Below are 23326 nucleotides of genomic sequence, written 5' to 3'. Positions count from 1 at the left end.
TACACACAAACACACTGGGGTTCACACCGAGGCAGCAGGTGAGTGCCATACTGGATTTCAATATCTCTGAAAAAGAGAAATTCCTGCACACTATTCCTGCGATGACGGTACTTATTAACTCAATACATCAGTCTAATGTTTCGGTCCATACAGACTTTAATCAGCGCATGAATTCTCCATGAACTGATCCCATTTTCAAGATACTGAGCTCCTTTCCGACGCACCTGCATGACAAGTACTGCATGTGCAAGTTTTTCCTAATCTGCTAGCCATATTGGGTTTCAGCCATTAGCCGTAGGGTGCCAAAGTGGGAGTCAAGGAGTGAGAGAACCTAGTGATTGTGGAAGGCTGCAATACAGACTTGACTTTTTGACTTCTGTTTTGCAGGATTTAGGTAAGTTAGGTTGCAGTCCAAATGAGTAATGTAATCAATTTTAATGTATTCAGAAAATATAGTATCAGAAAATATTGCTTGAGATGAGCCTGAAGCAAGTTTCCCGTTGTACCAGGCAATGAAGATAAATCAAGATAAGTTGAATGAATCGATCAAGATAAGTGTTGTGTTTCTCTATCTGTGTCTGAATATTGCAGAAAATCTCTAATCACCAGAAGATTTCCCCGAAGAAATCCTGAGGAGGAAAGTGAGAAAAATGTATTATTTCGGAATTGTCCCTGAATTTGCTTTGCTTGGCCTCGATGTATCTACAGTATCAAAAAACTCCACGCAAAAGCTGTGCACTCTGAAGTATTAAAGGATCTCTGAGTTATCAGTCTACATACAGGAGCCTATAGCTTGCCAGATTTTACTGGGGGAATTTTATCATGACAATAGTGAAGCTGCCTCGGGGCCCTTTTAAGCTTCCCTCATTTCATTTCCATCTCTATTGCTCTCCGAGTTCAGTTACATTTGGCTGTGCATCACCATGGCAGCGGACACTGGCCCTCATGTCTGACTCAGACATCATCCCGAGCATTTCAGCGCTGAGTGAGTCATAATGAGTCCCACTCTACAGCGCTGAAAATAGGCTCACTTTCCTCCTTAAGATTTCTCTGGGGAGAACGTCTGTGATCATCTCTCAAAACGCTCTTTTCATTCTGCAACAAACATGTCCCAAAATAAGAAAGAGCTAGGGATGCTGGGATCCGGCCAAGTGGATAAAGAGTTTTTTTTTCTGTGAACAGGATATGCACACAAGGACAGAGAAACACACCATAAGCACATATACACAGACACTACGCATACAAACTGAGACGTGTATGCACATATAACCTACAGCTCAGACGGTTCAAATAGTTCAGAATGTCAAACGCGAGCCTAACATTGTTCATGTTACAATAAACGTCTCTATTAAACTTCTCTATTTACAAAAAGCCTGATTAAATGCATGTTTTTTCCAAGTAGATCATGAATGGGTTACTATCTTCTGCAGTTTGTTTCATGTGCTACAGTTCTTGACTTAAAAAGCATCTACGATGTAAAATAAAAAAACATTGACAAAAAATAACTTTTTAACAACTTTTTAAGACTACATTCTTTGGTAGAAAAAAAACATTACCACATGTATGACAATCTCACATGTATCTAATAATCTGTATCTGCTTGTTCCAATACTTTACTGTATATCCTATATGTTTGTGTGATGCTTCCAATCAAAACTGTGATGTTTTTTTGAAAGCTGCACTGTTACATCAAGCAGACATTCTCAAATTATTCAATTCACATTTACCAAATGTTTTGCCTGAAAATCAGTATTTGGTATCTTTGAAGAGTCCTTACGAGAATAAAAAATATGCTGTCAGTGTGGACAGTTTTTGGTCTTGCACCATAAGTGTATAAAGAATGAATAGATTAACTTGCAAAAAGTAAGAGGTTAAAACTCATGTTCTAACAAATCAGGATAGAGCCCTGCACAGTAGGACTGAGATTAATTTGGTTTGAATGCAGCATGTGCGTGTGTGTGTGTTTGTGTGTCACATGGGTTTCTGTGACACAGCCTCCAGGCCCACAGTTCTGCTAAATGAGAAGCTTCTTTTTATTGTGATGGGAGGGGAAGACAGAGGAAGCATGAGGATATTTCCACGCCTGAAATTTGTAAATGAGATTTGGTAACCCTGGGCATGACATTCATTCTGGGTCCCACGTCTAGGGAAAATAGTAATTTCTCTCTCTCCTTTTCTTCCATGTTTGAAATCTATACACTTCAACTAAGATAGATAATGTGGCACAGTCTGGCCTGTCACTCATCGGGACCTGTGGGTCATTTACACTTTACATACTGCTGAACGTTGCCTCCAAATACTTCTTGGTTCTTGTTGTAGTCCATTGGTAGAACCTGGAGGATGAAATTTACTACACTGATAAAATTCAGATGTCAATTAAGATATTACTGATTACTTGTTTCAAATATTTTCCACTGACAAAGCTTACAGGCATTCCATGTAGCAAACCCTGCCTATCTAGTAATACAATTAAACACACAGAGTATTGAGAGAGTGTTGATTATAGTCCTTGATCCTTTTTGAGTGTAGTTCATTGTGTTATTATTGTAATAAATGCAGCACTGTATTGGGGCATTTGTTAGTTTGTATTGTGAGTGCGGTTGCCAACACTGGATGAGAGATTTTTTTAACATGATGAACTAATTTTAAATTCAAAATTGAAACTTAAAAATGTGGGCTGATTTAAGTGACATGCATACAGAATGAATGTAACAAGCATGCAACAAAGAGTTATCTATCTGTCCAATAAAACCACCCGTGTGCTAAAAATAGGCCCATTCAGAACCGTGTAGAAAGAGGATCTACTCCAGCTCTTTTGGCACAACAGTGCGTGCTCTCAATCCACCCCACCACCCTTCCGATGGGATTTGCTAACCCTGTGTAAATGTGCCAGTGACCCAGTCTCCTAGCTTTCTCCTTCAAGGCCTGTTAAGGTCTCCTAAGACAGTGATTAACATCATAACAAGTGTTACTTAAATATGCCAGTGGAGGGACAGAGGAGAGAGGAGAGATGTAATTATATACAAGAATGCAGGGAAAGCACATGATTAGTGAGTACAACCATAGTGCCAAACACATATAAAAAGGTTAGTTTCATAACATAATAAGGCCACGACCTAAGGTCACCAAACATGCGCACACTAGAGAATTTTCAAATCGTAACTCAATTTAAAAGCATGGAATACCACAGACATAACGACAGATTTAACAGACTTTTAATATTTGAATCGTAAGAATGCACATACCAGACGATTCAGTCAAGACACAGGACCACACACTTGGCGTTTATACTGAACGATTTCAGAGTACCCAAAATCTGTCCAATTATCATCTAGTGTGGGGCCAGCATTAAAAGAATGGTAAACGTGCAACAAAACTAAAAGGAAACTGAGGGATATGTTAATCAAGCATACTTGAGTGAAGGCCTAATCAGGTAAAATACTGTAAGTGAAATCACTTGTGTGGGTGGATCATAGGTTTGTAGGGCCTTTAACAATGACTCCTTACATTACTAGTTTCATTAGTCTGTCATTCGCACCAACTAAACACAATGCAGGACAGTGGCAATTAAAGGAAGAACTGTAGGGGACATTAAAAGAGACCGACTGCTTGGAAACAGCAGCGGTATAATGGAGTCAATGGGAGGAAGAGGAGAGTGTGATCGGGATTAGAAGGCAATCTGGATTAGTCAGAGGATCTGGGGCTCACGCTGCTGCTACTGCAGGCATCGGATGACACATGCACAAAAATGCCAACTCAGGCTGAGTGTCTGAGACAAGAAATGTGTGTGCATACCCATGCACGTGTGTTGTCTTTTGCTATTTTTCCAGCTTGCACAAGCCTTCTGCAATTTTACAGGCTAATTTGGTCCATTGTGATATTTTAATTTTATCAGGCAGAAATCCCTTGAGAAGAGGATGAGATATATATTGCCATACACTCTAATCATGCACTGTGTAATAGCTGCTTTAATATCTATAAAGTTAACAAAGCACTGGCATAAAGTCAAATATGTATTCTATCATTTTCAATACAATTGGCTCACATAACAAGCAGACTAATAATACTTGAGAAATAACTTAATTACTGCTCACTCTCCGCAGCGCTCTAATTATAGCCTTTACAAAAGAGCAGCAGTAATGCACTTTTAAGTGTAATGGGAGTTTACCTAATTAGGCCTATCACACACAGGCATAGGCATACGCACATGCACACACACACACTTACACACTGGTGAGAAAACTGTCATTCAGTAATTAGTAGTGGTGATGAAACCCTCTATTACCGTTTCATTTACACACCATCACAGGGCACAGTCGGCTGACCTGTGTGCTTACATACAGCCAAGCTTTGCTAACAGCTTTTAAAACAGTAATATCTTTATGACACAACTGTGGCTCAGCACAGCATGATATATTAGCTGGTGTGCCTTTTTATTTCCACAATGAGTTAAAAGCCAGTACAGTATTTCACCGTTATCTACTCCAGTCACGACTGCTTTATATCTCGATAGGTGGTGTTAATGAGTGGGCAGGCACTGTCTAACTGCTGCAACTAATAGGACTGGTCACACAGTCTAACTAGGTGTGAATATAAATATATATATATTACAGGCCCCAGGGGACATAATAGAGGTGTTTGCTCTTATTATCATAGAGCTGGTGGGGTGCCCTAATGATGCCCCTGTGAGCTAAGCAGCCAACCAGCCAATCACCCACCCAGCCAGCCATCACAGTGTTCAGCTCTTTGTTTTAAACCTCAACAGATGTACCTCATTTGGCCTGGACTCCAGTTGTGTGTTCAAGCTTGTGTGAGATCAGAAACTGGACTCCCCACTGTGTTAGCAGGGTTCATGAGATATGGAAACCCTTTACTTTACATTAAAAAAGGTTCTACATCTGGTGCATAGGGAAACCAGAGGTTTGGTTGAAATGAGGTAATTTAAATATATCCTCAAGAGTTTTGCCAAGGTGGGTTTGTTTCCTTTCTCAGTTTCACCCTGATAACATGACATGTACTGCTGTTGCCAAATCTCCAAACTGGATACATTTTACTACCTCATTAAATCATTTTCACATGGCCAAAAATATCCTGGGACATCTTTTAACATTTTGCTGATTTTCAACACCATTTTCATGTATAAGGCAATGGGAAGGTGTATCTATAACATCTGCAATAAATGCCCAGAAGGCTCAAGAGAAAAAGCACTCGCCCACCATTGTAGAGACCCAGATTCAGTCCGCTGTAGTGTGGTGTTTCCAGATTGGCCGAACAGAGTAGCTAGTGTTTATGGGTGGGAAGTAAGTAACTCCTTCTAGTAATGTGGAGGGGGTTGGGATCTGGGGTTTGCGTGAACCTTTCTTGCACTTTATACCCAATTCTCTCTAATTGGTGAAAAGAATTTACTGGTGTGACTCCATGTGTGAGAGGACACAACCTCCCAGCAAAAAGTACCACAAGAGGCAGCTGTGGCAGCTTACTTTACTTCTACCTATTACAGACTATATCAGTCTGACTTCAGATGGAGCCATCAGGAACCATGAGGTAGAGCCAATTGGTAGTATTCATGCTGCATTTGCCCGCCAACAAAGTCAGTGCTACAGCGAGTTTCACCAAAAACTTAATTTTATTCAATTATGAGTAATGCCATCACACAGGGTGTATGGTTTGCAAGCCAACAGCAGGGCTTGAAAATGTTCTCAAAGATAAACCAAAAGAAACAACCAATGAGTACATGTTACTGTACTCTTACCATAAAGGAGTAAATGCTTATAGTTACAGTTCAATAATATGCTAACTGTGGCTAGTGTATAAAAAACAAGGACTTATATTTATTGATATTTATACTAAACCATTTATTGATTTAACACAGATTTATTTATTACATCTTTGGGGTTGATTCAAACCAGAAAATCAAATTAATATCTTAAGTGAACCTAACATAGTTGTGGTTTCTAATTCAATACAAGATCATTTGTAAACTATTATTACTTAAATGACTTTCAGATGCCCCCTAAGTTTAGTGTTTTAAATATATCACTAAATAAACCCCACTAAGACGTAAGGGGAAACATTGTCACTGCTGTTATTTTTATGTGTTTTCTTTTTTATTTACAGTATACATATTCATTTGGGCACGGGTCCTTGTCAGACTAAGTGAAGCCTCAAACCAATATCTCACCACCAACACATCCCTGTAAACTCGCAGCCATTTGTTTCCTATTATTACACCCTGTTAAATATTGCGAATGTTGTGTATAAGAGACTTGCCATTTTTCTGCACACAATAGATATTATAAGATATAATATGATATAAATTACAAGTTTTATATCTTGTGGTTTCTGCTTTAGATTTTCATATGTTTGGGATAATATGAAGCAGTATTCATTTATTAGCAATAAAACAGTAAAGCGGCAAAAAAAATAATACATTCATTTTACTCTCTTGCTTCCTCAAGATGTTATGAGGACTGCAAGCCAAGTTTCATCTAAACACTGGAAAATATTGATGCTAAAGGCTTGATTATAATTAATCAAACGACATTTCTGAGTGGAAACAGATTGTCCAAATGGAAATATTTGAGTGCATGTGTCACGACTAAACAGTGTAGCATCTGTCAGAGCAGACAGAACAAAGCTGAGGTCATCCTCCCATGTGAATGCTCTTGTCTCGAAGATGTCCTGAAAAACACAGTTCAGTTACAATTCTGTGTCAGGACATTTCATACTTGCAGTGACAACACTATAGTAAGTCATTGTCATCATTTAACAATGACAAGACAATACATTCTTGTCTGAGGTTGGATTTTCTTCAGACTAGAGTGAGTTTGCTGATCCATGCAGAATTATACTCATAAAGACCCTAATGTTAAATGAGTATAAGTGATATGGTGGAGCAATGTCCTAAATATAATGACGTTGTCTCTGGGGTTTGACTTGAGCTAGAAACCAGGCACCAAGTGGACAAAACAAAACAATACATTTTTGTAGGCAAAGTACAAGCGCTTTGATAGCATGACTAATATGAAAATAATCCAAGCATTCCCCATTTCTATTTCTTCCTACAGTGTGTAATTGGTAGCAAAAGCTTTTTGTCCATCAAGTCTTTTTTTAGCGGATATCTTTTTAGTTCTTTAAAATGGCAGACAGGCTTTCTTGTGAGTTAAATGCATTTTAATATTTGGCATAATATAAAACCGACATTGGCTGTAATGACATCAATAATTTGTAATGACATACTGTATGTATTAATGCCTAAATAATGATTAAGTTTTCATCTTGCCATAGAATATTTGCACACAACAATAAAGGCCAATCATGCAGAAATATGAGAACCATAAAGATCAGTCCTTTCCCTCAATCCGTCCACATTTCGGTTTTAAGATTTAAACTCATTTAAGATAAAAGTTTGTGCACCCAATCAGTAGATTAGAGTCGTCCATCTTGATGAGTGCAAAAGTGTTTGTCAGCGCTTATATTTAGAGGAGCAGTTCAGTTGTTGTGCATTGAGTTTGTAATTCAAGCAAGGTCACTACAAGGAGACACAATTTACTCCAGGAAATTTGACAATGAAGGAGTTTGGAAGTAAGAACTACGGGGTACTTGTAAAACCAATGACCGTGGGCTCCTTTATGTGCACCCACTACCTCATAAGATCCCCTTTTGTGATGCAAAATGGCCACAAAAAACAGGCCCCAAACTATTTGAGTTAGTAAAACGAGTAATCCACTTCCCTTTCAGGCAGTGATTGTCAAGCTGCTTATTATGTTTCTGTAATTCCACCACAAACAATTGTCTATTAAACATGTTGTACATAACAGTTTTATGACTTTAAGAGCCACATGGTGTGCAGTCTATGGCCAGAAATGAGAACATTAAACATATTTTCTGGCAACATGTAAAACTCTCATATAAAAAATCCACCCTGTGAAAAACTAAGATTGACTACTGCTAATCTAGCACATTTGGCAATTCTGCACAAGTCTTCCTTGACCTTTCCTTTGCTGCCAAGTCATCACAAACTGAGAGGGTGAACAGTTCCCAGCCATGACACTGAGTCAGACACAAACCCCTAACAACACACATGCCTCTCCACAGCTTCAGTGTAGCAGACACACAGCAAATATCCACGGGGTGCACGATTCATTAGAAAATGAAAACGCAAGGGGCTGATTTTTTTTTAATCACAGCGAAGGATTTTCCAGATGGCCTCCTAAACAGGGTGTTCTCATGCTTATGTTCCCATGCCAAATTGCTGGCCTACAAATCAAGCTACACATCCAACAAATATTTCATTATGAACCAACTAAATTCACAACAACAGCAGCAGTGCTTTTTTTATTCATGTAGTTTATGGCTTTAAACATTCTCAGGAAAAAAAGTCTTCTTTGATGTATCTTAAAACATCCTGCATTATATTTAGAAAAAGAACAACAATGTGATTCCTGTCAACACTGCAGTCTTAACACATACAGTGCATATACACACACGAGCACATGTAAAGCAACCTCCACCACAAATCTCTGAGGTGGTTCTTTTGGAGACTGTGACCCTGAACACCTGTCATCCACAAGGCCGAATGCTGTTTATATGTCATTTGTGAGTGTAAGGGCTGAAGGTCAACTGGATAGGATGTTGAAGTCAGGCAGGACTGGAGTCATGACCGGTGACTCTGCTGAGTCCAATGAGCCCCTTAGGTCATCTGTGTCGAGGGGGGATTAGGAGCGGTCGTTGATCCCATCAAAGCAATGTGTCACCAGCACCGTGTCTTACCACGGAGCCACACACTCCAGCGAGCACTGATCCCCTTAACTGACTCTCAGCGGGCCCAGCAACTAAGGCGAGCTGACAGCAGGGCTATTTTCGTGCAGAAATCACCCCTGTTTGGACAGGGCCACAGATAGAGATGGCCGGGGCCCATGCCATCGCTCTCCATTAGAGAGAATGAAAAACACAGTGAGGAGCCCACTTTGCCACTTTGCAGGAGAGAGCAACCTTTTGCTCACGACAGCTCCCAGAAACAGATGAGGGATAAATGTGTTGTGACAGCAGCTAATAAGGTCCCTGTGATCTGCTGGTCGGTGTGTGTGTGTGTGTGTGTGTGTGTGTGTGTGTGTGTGTGTGTGTGTGCATGCGTGAGTGCCCACGTGTCGTCTATGTTTATACTAAGAGTATGCTTTGAATAAAGGAGTAAAATGCACTGATGGGAGATAAATGGAGCCACTAAAAGAGGTTGTGTCTTGATACATGGCTACATGACACACATTTGACATGCTTGATCATCCTCTCTACTTTTTTATGACAGATTAAAGAGCCAATGGACTAAAATAGTAAGCACGAACACAAATAAAGTCTCTACAAATAGCCAGAGCCAGTCATAAAACGCATTAAATAGCATACCAGTCAGACTGATTATCATTTCCTACCATCTATACTGTTGCTGTTACTAAAGAATCTTGTACAGTTTTCTGAAAAGAGCTATCTAAACAATTACACTATTACTATTTGTCCCATTTGCATTTAAATGCATATCACTATCTCTACAGGTCCACATGTGCCTGGCAAGGCCCTCTAATGTTTAGAGTGGGCATCAACGCAGTGATCACAAATAGAGCAAAGCATTAAAAAATCAATTTGTAATGTTCTTTCACCCTCTCACTAATGATCATCCGTCCCTAATACATGAGATCATGGACTAAGTCTTGACCTTGGTCACCAAACCAGAAGCTAATCCAATTACTTCCTCCTCTGGACACTCCAGAGACGATATATTTACCTCACCTCACCTGATAGGAATACAGTACATTCTTTTCTGTGAAAGAGCAGAGTATAAAAAAGTGCATCTACTCTAAAACAACTTGACAGAATATTTTTTAATTAGCATCCGTAAAGTGCTTGCTTTCAAGTGACACATCTTTTTGCCTTATTTAGAACATATTAGTCATGTGTTTTGGTAGCTAACTCAGTCATGGCTGGCCTCAGTCAGTTGTTTCCACGTTGGGTGCTGATGTAAATGCTGTATCACCTCAACTCGTGGCGGATATATTTTAGTGGTGTTCCTGCAGGGCTTCATTACAGTTTTGCAAAATTAGCACCCTGCATAGGTTTCATCAAGCTGTCTGTGGAAATGAGGCCATTCTTAGGACCTAATGTTCAGAGGAGCTTTGAACATCTCCTGGTTGTTCTCTTTGTGTGTCTACGAAATGCATCATCAGTATGTTTCTGATTCTTGTGGAAGAAATAGCCTCGACCAAAGTCGAGCTGTATTTGAAATATAAATACATTTTTGACTTGTCATAGTAGGAAAAGCACGGGTGTTACTAATAACATTAACAACGGCTCCTTTCTATTCTATTCTCTAGTGTCCAAGTCATGACAGTGTGACAGTGACCCTGAAATCAAAGCAGCTAAATGGATTTCAACCATAATTGATTTTTATCATTTACATCTGTGCTTTTCCAATTTCAAAATGTCTTCTGTGAGAAAGACTTATTATATCCTGTTTTCAATAATCATTATTTGTTTCACTCAAAGTAAGTCTGTATCATTTATTGCTGAACAATTCAGTCCAATTATATCTTTTTGTAAATCGATAGTCTGCATAATTTATATTTGATACGGATATAGGGATGAACATAAGCTGTCCAAACACAACCATCCTGACAATACTTCTAGAGTGACCAGCCTCTCCACACACTCTACTAAACACTACACAAATCACATTTTGAAAACCATTACTTTTAACTGCTGTTTAGTTTTCAAGCATGTGTGCTTAAATTGGACTGGTTTTATTAATCTAAAAGCTGTAAATGTAGAAAACTATAACTAAATATCTTATCAGGACTTTGCATCAGGGCTCTATACAGGACTGCGCCAACAAAAATCAATCTGAACATTGTTCACTTGACCACATTGTTCCCCAGAGTACAATCAATACTCAATAACAGAATTGTTTCAAATTGTACTTGTATTAACTTAAATAAAAATCAGCTTTCAATAATGCTCAGGATAGCATTACAGTAATGAGATTATCGCATAAGCTACACACATGCAGTTGTACTGTATTGGCCTACAGTCTACCGTCACACTTAAGTTACATCTCACCTCTCTGCAAAGCAACCACCTCCGAGGCATTTTCCTTGAAATAGTCTGGTGCATGGCAGTGAATATTAGTGCTGTCAAAGGATTAAGACATCACAGCATATCTAAAACTATTACAGCTACAATTTATATTACTTTCCTGACACAGCTGAGCAGAGAAGCCATTCATTTTCTGAACAGTCAGAACGACTTTTTAAAAGGTCCCTACTACTGTGAAGGTTTTGAACTGCCATGATGGACGCTCCACACACACACACACACACACACACACACACACAGAGGAAATCACTTGGTTATAGCAGGTTCAACTTGTTGCAGTAAAAAACAGGTAGCCATTTGTAAATGTAGAGCATTTGACAAGGTGCCAGTTACCTTGCAAAGAGCACATTGTAATTTGCAGTTTAATGTGCATATTACAGTCATTTACGCATTGTGCTGTTTCCATGATTAGGCATACTGGAGTATTGATTAACCTGCGCTTTAGGAAACCTGCAGAGACTTGGGGCAGACTCCTGGGCTGCTCCCTCCATAACCCATCAGCCCACCTCCACTACCTATTCATATCCGGAGGAGGGGTGTGGGATCGATGGCATGCCGGGATGCTATTAGAGCTGAGGCAGCTAGGCAGCCAGGCAGCCACGACTTCAAAAGCAAAGTGTGGGAGGAGAAATAACACAAGGTAATTATCTGGGCCCCGCTAGCTACCACCGAAGTAATCTGTAGAGTGGAGGATGAGGGGGGCTGTGGAGGTGGTGTTCAGGATGTCTGTCCATGTTTACCTCAACTCACTGCACTCTGCTCACTCCAGTAACACTGACAGAGAAGACAAAAACTTTCCCTGGCACACATTTTTATACATTTTATCCTATTACTTTCCATTTTTACCTGACATCTTCATTCATCCTACAGCAGAAATCTGCGTTGCATATTAACCAAATAAATAGTTATATAAGTATAAGTTGGATGAGAACATTTTTCTTTGGTTAAACTGCTGACCACTTTCAGAGTTTACAGGAAACTAATGCTGTTTATAAAAAGACAAAATAAATAGTGAATCACAGCCCAACCTGTCACACTGCAGCTGAAGCCAAATTGCCTAGCAAGGTGAGAAGCCATCTGCTTTTCCAGTTATCTTAAAAGTCATGATGAGTGAGAAGCCATTAGGCAAATATTCCAAGAGCATCTGGACAACAAGTCATCGCAAAGTCAAGAAAGTTCCACTTATCTGACTGCAGTTTACACAAGTTGATTTTATTGGTTAACAAACATGAAATTCATTCAAATCCTTGTTAAGTAACATCTGCATGGATTTTAATTTTCTGATCACTCATTTGGAAGTGCACACAAAATCTTCAGTCAGAGCAATTTAATATAATTTGCTTCCTCTGTTCCTGAATGTTTCTCATTTGTGTAATCAAATATAACAGCAGTAATCACTGGTACGACTATTCCACTCCACGCCTAAAAGCTCAATCCCCAATGACTCATTTCTAATGGAAAGAAAACACAAATTACCACAGCGAGGAATAGATCGCTCTGTTTAACATACATACATATGAGAGGTGTGTGTAGAAATAGCGCGCACAAGCACAGACATGAACACACACACACACATGCTCTTAAAATAGAGAACAATTATAAAAACTGCAGGATCAGCAAGCTAACTCCTAGGTACGGCCATAGGCTTTGTGCTTGCAGACTTATTTCTGCTTCCAATGCAGTTAATGAGTTAAAGGTCAGCAGGATGCTATGACACCAATTAGTGCAATACTTCAAATCAGCACTGTAGCTCATCATCAGTGGTGGTCAGATGATGCTTTCAACAAAGCTAATTGCAGAATAATGAGCACAAAGCGATGCTATCACGGTGAGAAATGCTACCAGAAATAATCCCTTGGGGTGGTTTAGAGGTCATGTACCTCACTTCAGTTGGTGTCACGGATCACCACAGGGGTCAGGGTACAGCACAGTGGCAGGGGTCATGTTGAGGTTCAAGAACAGGGTCAGCTTCAAGACCTTCTGCTCAACCCTTGAAAGGAAAACTTCACCTGATCTTCTTTGAGTATTATTCTATAAAACACAGTGCTGGGGGGAGAGAAGCTGAGATGTTTTTGCAGAATCTAAACATTTGTAAGTCGAACTGAAATTAAAACTAATTTGGCTAAGAAATCAGTATATGTATATACAGTATATATACTTGGTGTTTGTTTTGACTTGTGTCTTACTTGGTGAAAGGTGTAATTACCATAAGTTTTATTTATTTCTCTGCAGTGATAGCGCCCCATACAGGGTGCGTGAATGTTTGGTTCCAACTGACAGTGTCGGTACTAGTAATTTTATTGGTGTAATGTCTGTGTGAGCAGAGACTAAAAACAGCTCAATTCGAACGGCCCCGCAGGCAGCTAACCACTTTGGTGGCTGATGTTTAAGTCTTTGCTTAGCCCCATCTGTGATCTGAGCTTTCCAAGTGGAAGCTAGTTAACCTAGCTTGCCAGTGTAGCTTCTATTTTCCATGAGGAATACAAATGTAAGAGAACAATTGGGGCCAAATGCCAAATATTGAATGTTGCACATTGTTGAATTCTGAATGTTGTTGCTTCCCAACTGTCACGGATCAACACACACTGATGTGAGATAAGAGTACGGTTGGTGAGTCTTGTGGTGTCGTATATTGAATTAATGCTCAATTGTGACCAATTATGCACACTTCAGCCTCGATAACATAGTTTTTGATTGCGTTAACTGACACCAAGGTGTCGACAGAAATCAACCGAGCTCTGTGTGAGAAGAGTATGCACTGATTGTGACACTGAAAATGTGAAAAAAAAAAAATCATACTGGAGATTCAGTGCCAATTTTACATGCTCTTTTTCACCACTGGCTTGCTTCACAAGACATGAAACCCCCCAGTTCAACCGAGGCTTCTAGATAACATCACAACCAGGAGCATTTGGGGATTAAGTGCTCACTGAAGGGCACTTCATCAGTACATTGCTGAGAGTAAAATGAATTTTAAACCTCAACTTTTTTTGCCCCTGGATATTCAGATTCAGGAGACAGTCTGAGGATTCAAACTGGCAAATTTACTTACACCAGCTGACTTCCTTAACCTTTAAGAAACAGCTGACTGCACTGTGGACGACCTCATATGCCACAGCAGCCCTGAGCCCACGGGTCAGACTGTGCCACCTCACTCTCTATGATGTATCACTAATAAACAACAGGGCAGGCCAGAGGCGAGCACCCTTTAACAAGGACAAGAATACTGGTCCACTTCCACCGATGACACCTTGATGAATAAACTCTCTAGACTAATCAATGACACCCCGGCAACAGGAGCCAGACAGCCAACCGGTTGGTCAGACAGTGTCAGAGGCACACACACTCCCAGGGCCATCCTCAGTAAATTGCAGCAGGTGTTGACTCAACTGCTAATTAACCAACAAAGAGCACAAAAGTGAAAAAAAAACACACTCACACATAGATGGCCCTGTCCCCTCTCTTTCTCACACACACTTACATCCACATAGGTTTAATGACAGGGGCTGTGACCTTCTTACCCACTGTCTGCCACTTGAGGACACCCACTATAAAATTAAAAAAACAACGTTTGATGTTGCCACTGTGAGATACTTAGAAAAACCTCTGCTCTCTTAAATTGAAAACGCTAACGCCTTCATGCCTCATTGCTTCACAATGCAGCACCAAACAACCAAAGACTGCCTTTGTTCAACATAAACACTGTGTACTCAAACTTCTGCGGCGGCAATGATCATCATGACAGCCTTTATTGTAAGCTACGTACCATAAGGATGTAATGCACTGATGCATCAGTGGACAATACAAGCAGACATGCATCTTTAATGAGAACTTTAAAAAGCGTAACTCTGAGGTCTGATACAACCTTTTAAAGCCAATTGTTGGAACCAATGGTGTGAAGGCAACCAGGAAGCCTTGCTTGAGAGTGTGTCCTGCTTGTTTCATTGAGCCAATTAGATCCAGGAGAGGAAGCGATCTTTTATCCAGCCTGGTGGAGAGTGGGTATTGAATTTCCCTACAAAATGTCTGTGGAATAGGATTTCTATGAACTGTCTGAAAAAGATAAAAACTATCCAAGTTCTCCTTTAATTTTAATTAAGTTTCAGCACACAACACCGGTACAACAACCGCTTCTCCAGATTACATGATAACTTGGTAAAAACATATCCACAAGCAATACATTTAAGATATATCAGCAAAGGTACATCTCTTGCCAGTAAAGGCCTCCTGCTTCGACAAGCTGCCACCACACCTAAAACAATTACATTATATTCAAGTTCTTGATGTTATCTAAATGCTTCAGAGGCACTTTTACCTCGCCAAGATGAAGACCATAAAGGTTTATGTTGATTACTGTTTGCTCAAAGTCTGCTCAAAGGACTCAAAATTGATACAGCAAGCCATGACAAGCATCCCATTCAGAGCTGCCAGTAGCAGTCAAGTCCAGTCATCTAGTGAATGTTTTTTTATATCTGTTCTGTTTATTCTGCCGCTATCTCTTCTCTGCTCTGAGGCCTATAGAGCCTCTCACGCTGATTGATGGAAAGAGGTTCTGGCTCCTGCCACAGAAGTATGATTGACATCCTTGAGATGGAGGGGAGCCAGCAAGGATTTCACTGTCACTCTTGGACGTGCAGAGAGCTCCAAGATGGCAAAGGGTTGATATGTTTGAGAATCAGCACTCACACATGGAGACTGCACAAGCCACTTAGGTCTGTATGTAATAATAAGCTATTCTAAATGGACATATCATAGCTGTGGTTTGGAGTATGTGATGAATGGTTTACATGGCAACATAACACATTACCTAGCTACTTCCTTTGAAACCACAGAAGCCAAAGAACAAAAGCACCTACAGTTTCACTTTTTCTTGCAACAACACTGGTGAGCAAACATGTCCTTCCAGCACTAGATAACCCACACTTCTCTGCAGTTACCACGGTACTCAACACCACAAACATGCAACTGCATTGCAACTTGGCTTTTCAGCACTCCAAGAGATAACACAGTGAATGAGTATGAGTCTCTCTATGTGGAAGTACGGGACATATCACCCACAATAGCTTAACAGAGAGGCAGGATCTCATCATTCATCACACACACTTATAGACACACCCAGACACACACACACACACACAGCAGCTGCAGATATGCAGCAGTGGGAATCTGCGACTTACTTTTTTGTCGTCTTTCTGGCTTGCTGGCTGCACATCCTTACTGTGGTTGTCAGCAGAAGGCCTGCCGCTAGCATCCGTCTGTCTGTCGTCCAATTCATTCTGCTGATTGGCCCCTGACCGGGGAGAGTTCAGAGGGCGGGGCTCCGGCTGCTGAACACCACTCTGGACCTCCATCTTCCTCTGCAGTGCCTTGAAAAAGGAAGAAAAATATGGTGGAGAATAAGGCGGGAAAAGGGGATGAATTATACAGGCAATGAATCTTGGATTTATTCTCACAACTATCTCTCACAAATCCACACTGATCAGCGCGTACTTCCTTGACTGCTGGTTTCTACTGAGGTGCTGATGAGCGCAGGAGGATATAATAACTTTCACTTGATAATATTAAGATGCAGCGAAAGTTAGAAACGCACTGATATGAATCTTCATCAGGAACTTTAAGGGAAAAGTAGATACCCTACTAAAGGTTACGTCAAGCATTTGTGTAAACCTGTGAGTTGTCTTACATCAAGGCTTTACAAAAGATCATACTAATGCACTATTTTTGTCAGTACTTAGCAGTAAAATGTGTACTTTACAAAAAAGATTTACAAAAGTATATATACATAAATGTAGGTAACTTCAATAAGCTAGAACAAAGTAAGATTAGATAAAATCAGATCGACATTATAATATGTACCTACTTAGCTTAGCATTTATATATGTGCATGGACTTCATTTGCATGTTTTGTTTTTATTCATTTTAGAGACGGCACCTAAAGCTTCAGGCCCCTATAATAATTACTGTAGATTTGTCTAATGAAAAAGGGTTATAAAATAAATGAAACATTTAATATATTTTCTTGTCATCCAACATTTACTGTATAATCACATTTTTACAAAGATTTCTATGCATGACAACACATAGGCCTAATGAAGAAATATGTGTTGGTCCAACATCATTATTATCAAACCCAAATCTTTATAATAAAATTAACTAGACAGATAAAAATCAGCTGTTCAAGAACCCGTGCCTCGTGAGTCATCTATCATTGCAACAAGGAACTGTGGGACAGCAATATTCCTTTCTTTTAATAAAGGATGATGTCTATCCAGATAGGAAAGTAAGCACTGAAGTCATTACCAAGACATTGCGACAGCAGGAAAAGCACAGGTGTAACGAATAACATAAATGATGGCTGTATAGTCCATATAGGTGAGCTAGATCCAGGGTTCTGGTATTGTGCATGCTGGCTGGCTCACCGGGGCACTTTATGGAACTGAGCCATCGTTAACACAATTTATTTCACCTGTGCTTTTCCAGCTATGACAAGTCAAAATGTCTGTGAAAAAGGTCTATTTAACCAATCTGTGGTTTCACTCAGCTACAATAGAAACCTTGCTAACCCAAAAAGACTAGTTGACTACACAGAATCCCCTCCAGCTCCAGGGTGCTGCACTGCTGCTGATCCTGACCCCTGACCTCATATCAGCTTCTGAAAGTGAATGATCAATACCAGGATGATTTATCATTATCATGTTGTTTACTAGATGAAGGTTGTGTACGAGACACTTATCTCATCATTATTATCGAAGCCTTGTTTCTGTTGAGCAACCTAAGGGCTGGGTGCAAAAAAGTTTTAACCTGATAAACTTAAAAAAAAAAAAGAAAAACAAGGAAGATGGAGGAACAGGAACTCTGTAGTTTGGGATGAGTGACTAGAATGCTGTAGCCTAAAACAATGTGATGTGTGTGTGAAGAAAGTTTAATTTCACTAACCCTAACCCAAGTTTAATTTCACTATATCAGCAGCAATTGCACAGTGTTTTAAAATCCCCAAACAATAAAGCAGAGACAAACAAAGCAAAGAGACGTCGCCTCCACCGAAGGACAGATCAAAAACGATCCATCTGAAATCAGCAGCCTTGTGATGTCGAGCACCGAGTGGCTTCATTCTGCATTCTGGGGCCATCAATAAGTTATGAGGTCAGTTGGTTGTTTTCTCAGCTGAGATGAGCTGCCTCATAAATACATGTCCTGAAGGACCTTTTACTAAACATTTTAACGCTGCAGCACATTGAGAGCCGCGAGACAGGCTGCAGAACGTGGCGCCTTGACATCGCAGGTGAACGCACCTGTTGGCCCATGTTAATTAACCCCGGTGACGTACGGTGTGACGTACGTGTTCCTGCAAGCATTTTAAGAATGGCTACAGAAGCCACTTATTGAGCCTAAAAGTGACAAACTCTGGATGGTATGACATGCAATTATACCTTTTTTTATATAAACCTGTTAGTTTCCTCCTATGAATCTGTAGTAGGACTAGTTACCTAGCAGGTGAGGCCCAGGGCAGCACTGTATAATATGACGACTGCTGGGGAAAAAAACGTTAAAAGTTGTCTCCTTCCTGAGTTGCTAATGTGCATCCGCCTGCTTTGCCTCCTATTCACGCTTATAGGTAAATTAAGCTGCAGTTACCAATGGACATTTCCTTTAATACAGCTAAAACAACTCCAGCAACATATGTTATCTAACGTTGTCCCGGTTTCGAGCGACTTCTAAACATCATAACAAGGGGTTGTCGCCGCTGACATGCCTTCTGGCGCTGTGTCTGTGTTATTACGGCAGCTTCAGCGTATGGCGGCGGTACACTAACATAAACAAGTCGCAAAAGAAAGCCAAAATACCTCTGTCACTTCTTGGCTCCTCGTTATGTCAGAAGCATATCAAGAGGAAGATGCGGTAGTGCAACTTGCTTTACATCTCTGTTGTTGCTCTGACGCGGAAAGCCACGGCAGTCTGGGGCAGAACAACAGGCAACCGGCTCATTTAGTTGTACGAGAAGTTATTCCGTCAAAAGAACTGGCAGAGAAGGCTGCGAGACACCTCGGTCACCTCTGAGGAGGCAGTGCACGGTGTCAAAGCTGCACAACCCGCAACCGCTGCTGTCACGGCGGGCGTGTCCCCGCGAGCTGTCACCAAACAAACCCTCCCACCTCCCGGTTACACCGAGCCCGTGTCAAAAATGGTGCCTTCAGGTGCTCCTCGAAAGATCCTGTATCCTAGAGACGTTTTCTGAAGCAAAGACTTCTACTCCTATGCCTCAAACTGCCCAAAAACACAATTTCAAATCTGTCTGTCTCTGTAGTTCGAAAAAATAATCTTTCCCTCTCTGCCTGTTGTTTGTATGGTTGGTTTGGCTTCCTGGGACATCAGGAAACTGCCTAAAGTGGGCCTCAGCCTATTTAAGTGACTTTGTCTCTAACCTGCTCTTCCTCCCAGGCCTCCACCAGCCAGTTTGGTTTAGATTTTGTGTTTTGTTTGCATCCATCACGATAAGTTTTTTATTTCCAACTGTTTTCAATTCAGCAGTAAAGGGGCAATGGCCTATATTGTATTTAGCAAATGAGGCTAAATGAAAAAAGGCAAAACAGAAATACTATCCTGAAATAAGAGCTCACGTAGTGCAAATGTGTATAATTTGCACAACCTGCTGATTCATTATGTAACCTGCACAGTGTAAAGAAGAAATTATACTTCAATAATAATAATTGTAGTATAGTCATCCCACCATTCAACTGAATAACACCACTTTGAAAATGTTTTTTCATGGAAATGCATTTGCAATAATATTGAATGATCTTTAAAGTAATTTATTGTAGTCTAAACAAAGCCAGTAAGTAATTTGACCTCAGTGATACATCTACAGTATATCCCATAGACATCTTATATATAGTATATAATAACCCTGAAATAAAAAGCAGCACTTTTCTTTTTTTTTTTGCTGTTACCCTCTGTGGCTCCCACCATGTTTGGCATTGGGGGATTCCAACCCCAAACCCCAAACCTCCAATTGGCAATCCACAGCTCCAACTGTAAATAAAATTATCAGTAAGCCTCAATGATGGCCACAAGGTGGCAACATAAACTCAATAAACACTAAGTAGAAGGAGGCATGTTTGAATTTACTTAGTTTGGCTTTGTAAAGATATTATAATAGCCACCACACTCACACTTTCAAATGATAAAATATAATATTACTCTTGGGTCATGTAGCTGCTCTGTGGTCCTCTATATGTCAGCAGGTATGAGTGTGTGTGTGTGTGTGTGTGTGTGTGTGTGTGTGTGTTGGTAGGAGGGAATGATAAGACTCCAGGAGGTGCCATACAGCATCTATATGATATGTTTATTCTGCAGTGGGCAGTTATTTATGTTTACCCTAAAGATGGAGCCTTCCAATCTGCTGATCTGAGCTATAACATGAGGGAGGCATCATCTGGGTGTTGGCCCATTGTGCCATCTTCATCGCCTTCCTGTCTGCCTCAACTTAGAGGCCATACTGGTGCACCGTCTCATCCAAGCAGAAGGGAATTCACCCAAACGAACAACTGCTCTGACAGGCGGACCCTCATCTGTTATGGCAGAGCTGCCATAGCAAGGCAGTCAGAGAGGCAGGTGGATCGGCAGGCGAACAGGCGGAGGGCAAGGCGCTGCGAGGAGCAGGAGACTGGGCCCTGAACACTCGGGCCCCTCAGCGTATCCAGGCAGGCATGTGTCGTCTATATAAGCCAGCAGGGACGCACAGTCAGGCATGTCAGTGGCCCCAGCCGGCACAAGCAGATGTTTTCTGGGTATTGTTGTTCCGCTTCTCCGGTAATTGTTTTCCTTCAGGGCCAGCCAGTGGGACAAGGTGCCAGGTTGTGTTGTGGGAAGGAGTTATGGAGAGATGGAAAGACAGAGTGTATTCTCAATCAATGGCTTTGGAGGCTGTTATACACAGACGGGCCATTTTTTTCCTGATCCATGTGGCTTGAATTACAGTAATACAAACAGAGAAGCTAGGCTATCACAATCTTAAGGACAAAGCCTGTGTTAATTGTGATGGTGAACTGTTATTTCAAAGCTGTAAAGACATTTAATGTCCAGCCGGGACTGCAGTAGGGTGGTATAGTGAATAAAGAAAATATGAAACAGATTAAAGTCCTTTTGTCAACACCTTCCCTGCTGAAGTGTCTTCCCTAAAGAGGATTTACCTACAGGGATCAATAATTCATGATTAAAATGATATGATCTGCATATTATTCTTATCTTATTGTGAGTCTAAATATGTATTTCAGAGTTTATTATGGTGTGGATGGGTTTCTTTGGATCACATGCATCATTATTACAACTCCTTGATGATTTTGCAGTATCTTGGTATTGTGAAGTAGGTTTACCCTCACAGACACTTAGCAGTTTGTTATGGTACCGAAAACAGCTAGCGCACTCCAACTGTGTTAGACGAGTGTTATCCTGTGATCCCATGTTGAAAATGCCCTCTTAATTAGCACAGTGAACTACCAAGACCTTATTATAGGGTCAAATGTTCTCCAGACGTTGTTTAGAGCAGGCACAGAAAAGACCCACTAGGGGGCACTTTGAGACTTTGGATCAAAAGCATGAGCAACAGAGCCTCTTTTGTAAAGTAAACTGTTATACTATAGTTTGGAGTTTATGCACTGTAAATTTTGTGTACTTGAAACAAAAAGTAATACATTTCTGTGCAGATTTACATGCTACCATTCCCCCTTCCCCCTGGCAGTCCTCTGTTGTGCATCGTAATCCATGGAACTGTTTTCAGAGGTTTTATTCAAGAGTTTCGTGGATGATTTTATGAGAAAGACTTTGCAGCTACTACACGGCTCAATCCATCATTTGAACTTTTCAGAGTTGAACCCAAAAGCTGTTCAACATCCATTCCCTAGAAGGAGCACCAGCTCGAGAGATGCATCTTGAGGTATGGCAAAGCTGCTCTCATCTGTTGTCGTGGCATGCCACACTCCTGGGAAGCTGCAGCCTTCACTAAAAGCCAGTGTCAAGATGTTAAGCTTTTTACAGACTGACGCAAGATGTAAGTAATTTGGTCCAATCGTGTTTTCATTTTTTTATATATAAATATATAAATGTAGGTGTTAAGAGCGCTGTTAAGAGCATGTGGGGAAGGCAGACAGAAAAAGCTTCAGCCATGGAATCTGCTGTTCACACACGGAGCATTGGATGAAGACTGCATTTCATAATCTGCCTTCACTGCCAATAGATGCAAGTGAAAATAGAAGCAATGTCACATCTGCCTTTTCACTATTTTTGACGACGTGCAGCATCCACTTGTCTAATCCCGTCGTGAACATCATCCATGTCAGACAGAGTGTTTAGACCTTGTTGCTCTGTGTGTGTGTGTATGTTTCTGTTTGTTTGGTGTTTGTTGAGCTGTCTGACAAATGAAGAGGCGTCTGAGGCCCCGTGGCTGCCGGGTCACACAGCAGCCTTGTGAAGTTGTGGCAGTTACCAGCACGTCTCGCCGTACGCTGGCAGGACGAGGCACAACAGTCCAGCCTGATTATGGAGTAGCACCTTTGGCCCCCATATTTCTCACACCCAGGATGAAGGAGTGACAGCATCTGTGGGATAAGCCTATTTTGGATGAGATGGATTTACACAGGAGAGAGTGGGTAGCATACCTGAACAGAAAGGAGGAAGCTTGCAGCATGAATTTTAAATTAAATGTTATGTAAGCTGCATTTTTCTAGAATAGTCCTGATGAAAGACAACAATTCATTTTCTTCCTTGACCTACAAATATAATTTACTTGAATTATGTGGGTACTACATTTTACTCATTGTGTTTGTGTGTTTGTTTGTGCACATGCATGCCTGCTCCGCGCCACTGAATCACACCTGTCATCCATGACTCAAACCCCACCCACTGTCAGCATGATTGACAGCTCAGGCAAAGTTCAAACACCACGCTCCAGATCATCACCAAAATACAGCTGCTGCCGCATGAGGGAATGAACACTTCTGAGTCACAGAATAGGACCTTGAAAAATATTAGTCACACATTCATTTTTGTTATTGTGTACCGGTCAATGGAAAACTCAGAGAGAAGAATATAGAATACAGAACCTTGTTTTCTCCAAGTATAATAAATAAAACATTTTGTATTCTCATGCCTGATGAATGAAAAATGAAACCAGAAAAGGAATAAAATCTTT

At 40.7% G+C, this 23326-nt stretch overlaps 1 protein-coding gene across 2 annotated transcripts in view; it reads right to left on the bottom strand.

Annotated features, from left to right (window-relative positions):
* Window positions 1-19053, bottom strand: part of rbms3 (RNA binding motif, single stranded interacting protein) — a 253939-nt gene extending 234886 nt beyond the window's left edge. For both annotated transcript variants that reach the window (XM_070921153.1, XM_070921154.1), the window contains exons 1-2: window positions 18984-19053; window positions 16317-16505 (exon numbers count right to left, since the gene is read on the bottom strand). In XM_070921153.1, coding sequence (XP_070777254.1) covers window positions 16317-16490 — 174 coding nt within the window. In that variant the 5' untranslated portion in view covers window positions 16491-16505; window positions 18984-19053. The remainder of the gene's footprint in view (window positions 1-16316; window positions 16506-18983) is intronic.
* Between the last annotated feature and the right edge of the window lie 4273 nt (window positions 19054-23326).

Source organism: Enoplosus armatus, chromosome 16 (assembly GCF_043641665.1).
Source record: "Enoplosus armatus isolate fEnoArm2 chromosome 16, fEnoArm2.hap1, whole genome shotgun sequence".
Lineage (NCBI taxonomy): Eukaryota > Metazoa > Chordata > Actinopteri > Centrarchiformes > Enoplosidae > Enoplosus > Enoplosus armatus.
The sequence above is the reverse complement of the archived record's forward strand: the minus strand, read 5'-3'. Positions and strand labels throughout refer to the sequence as shown.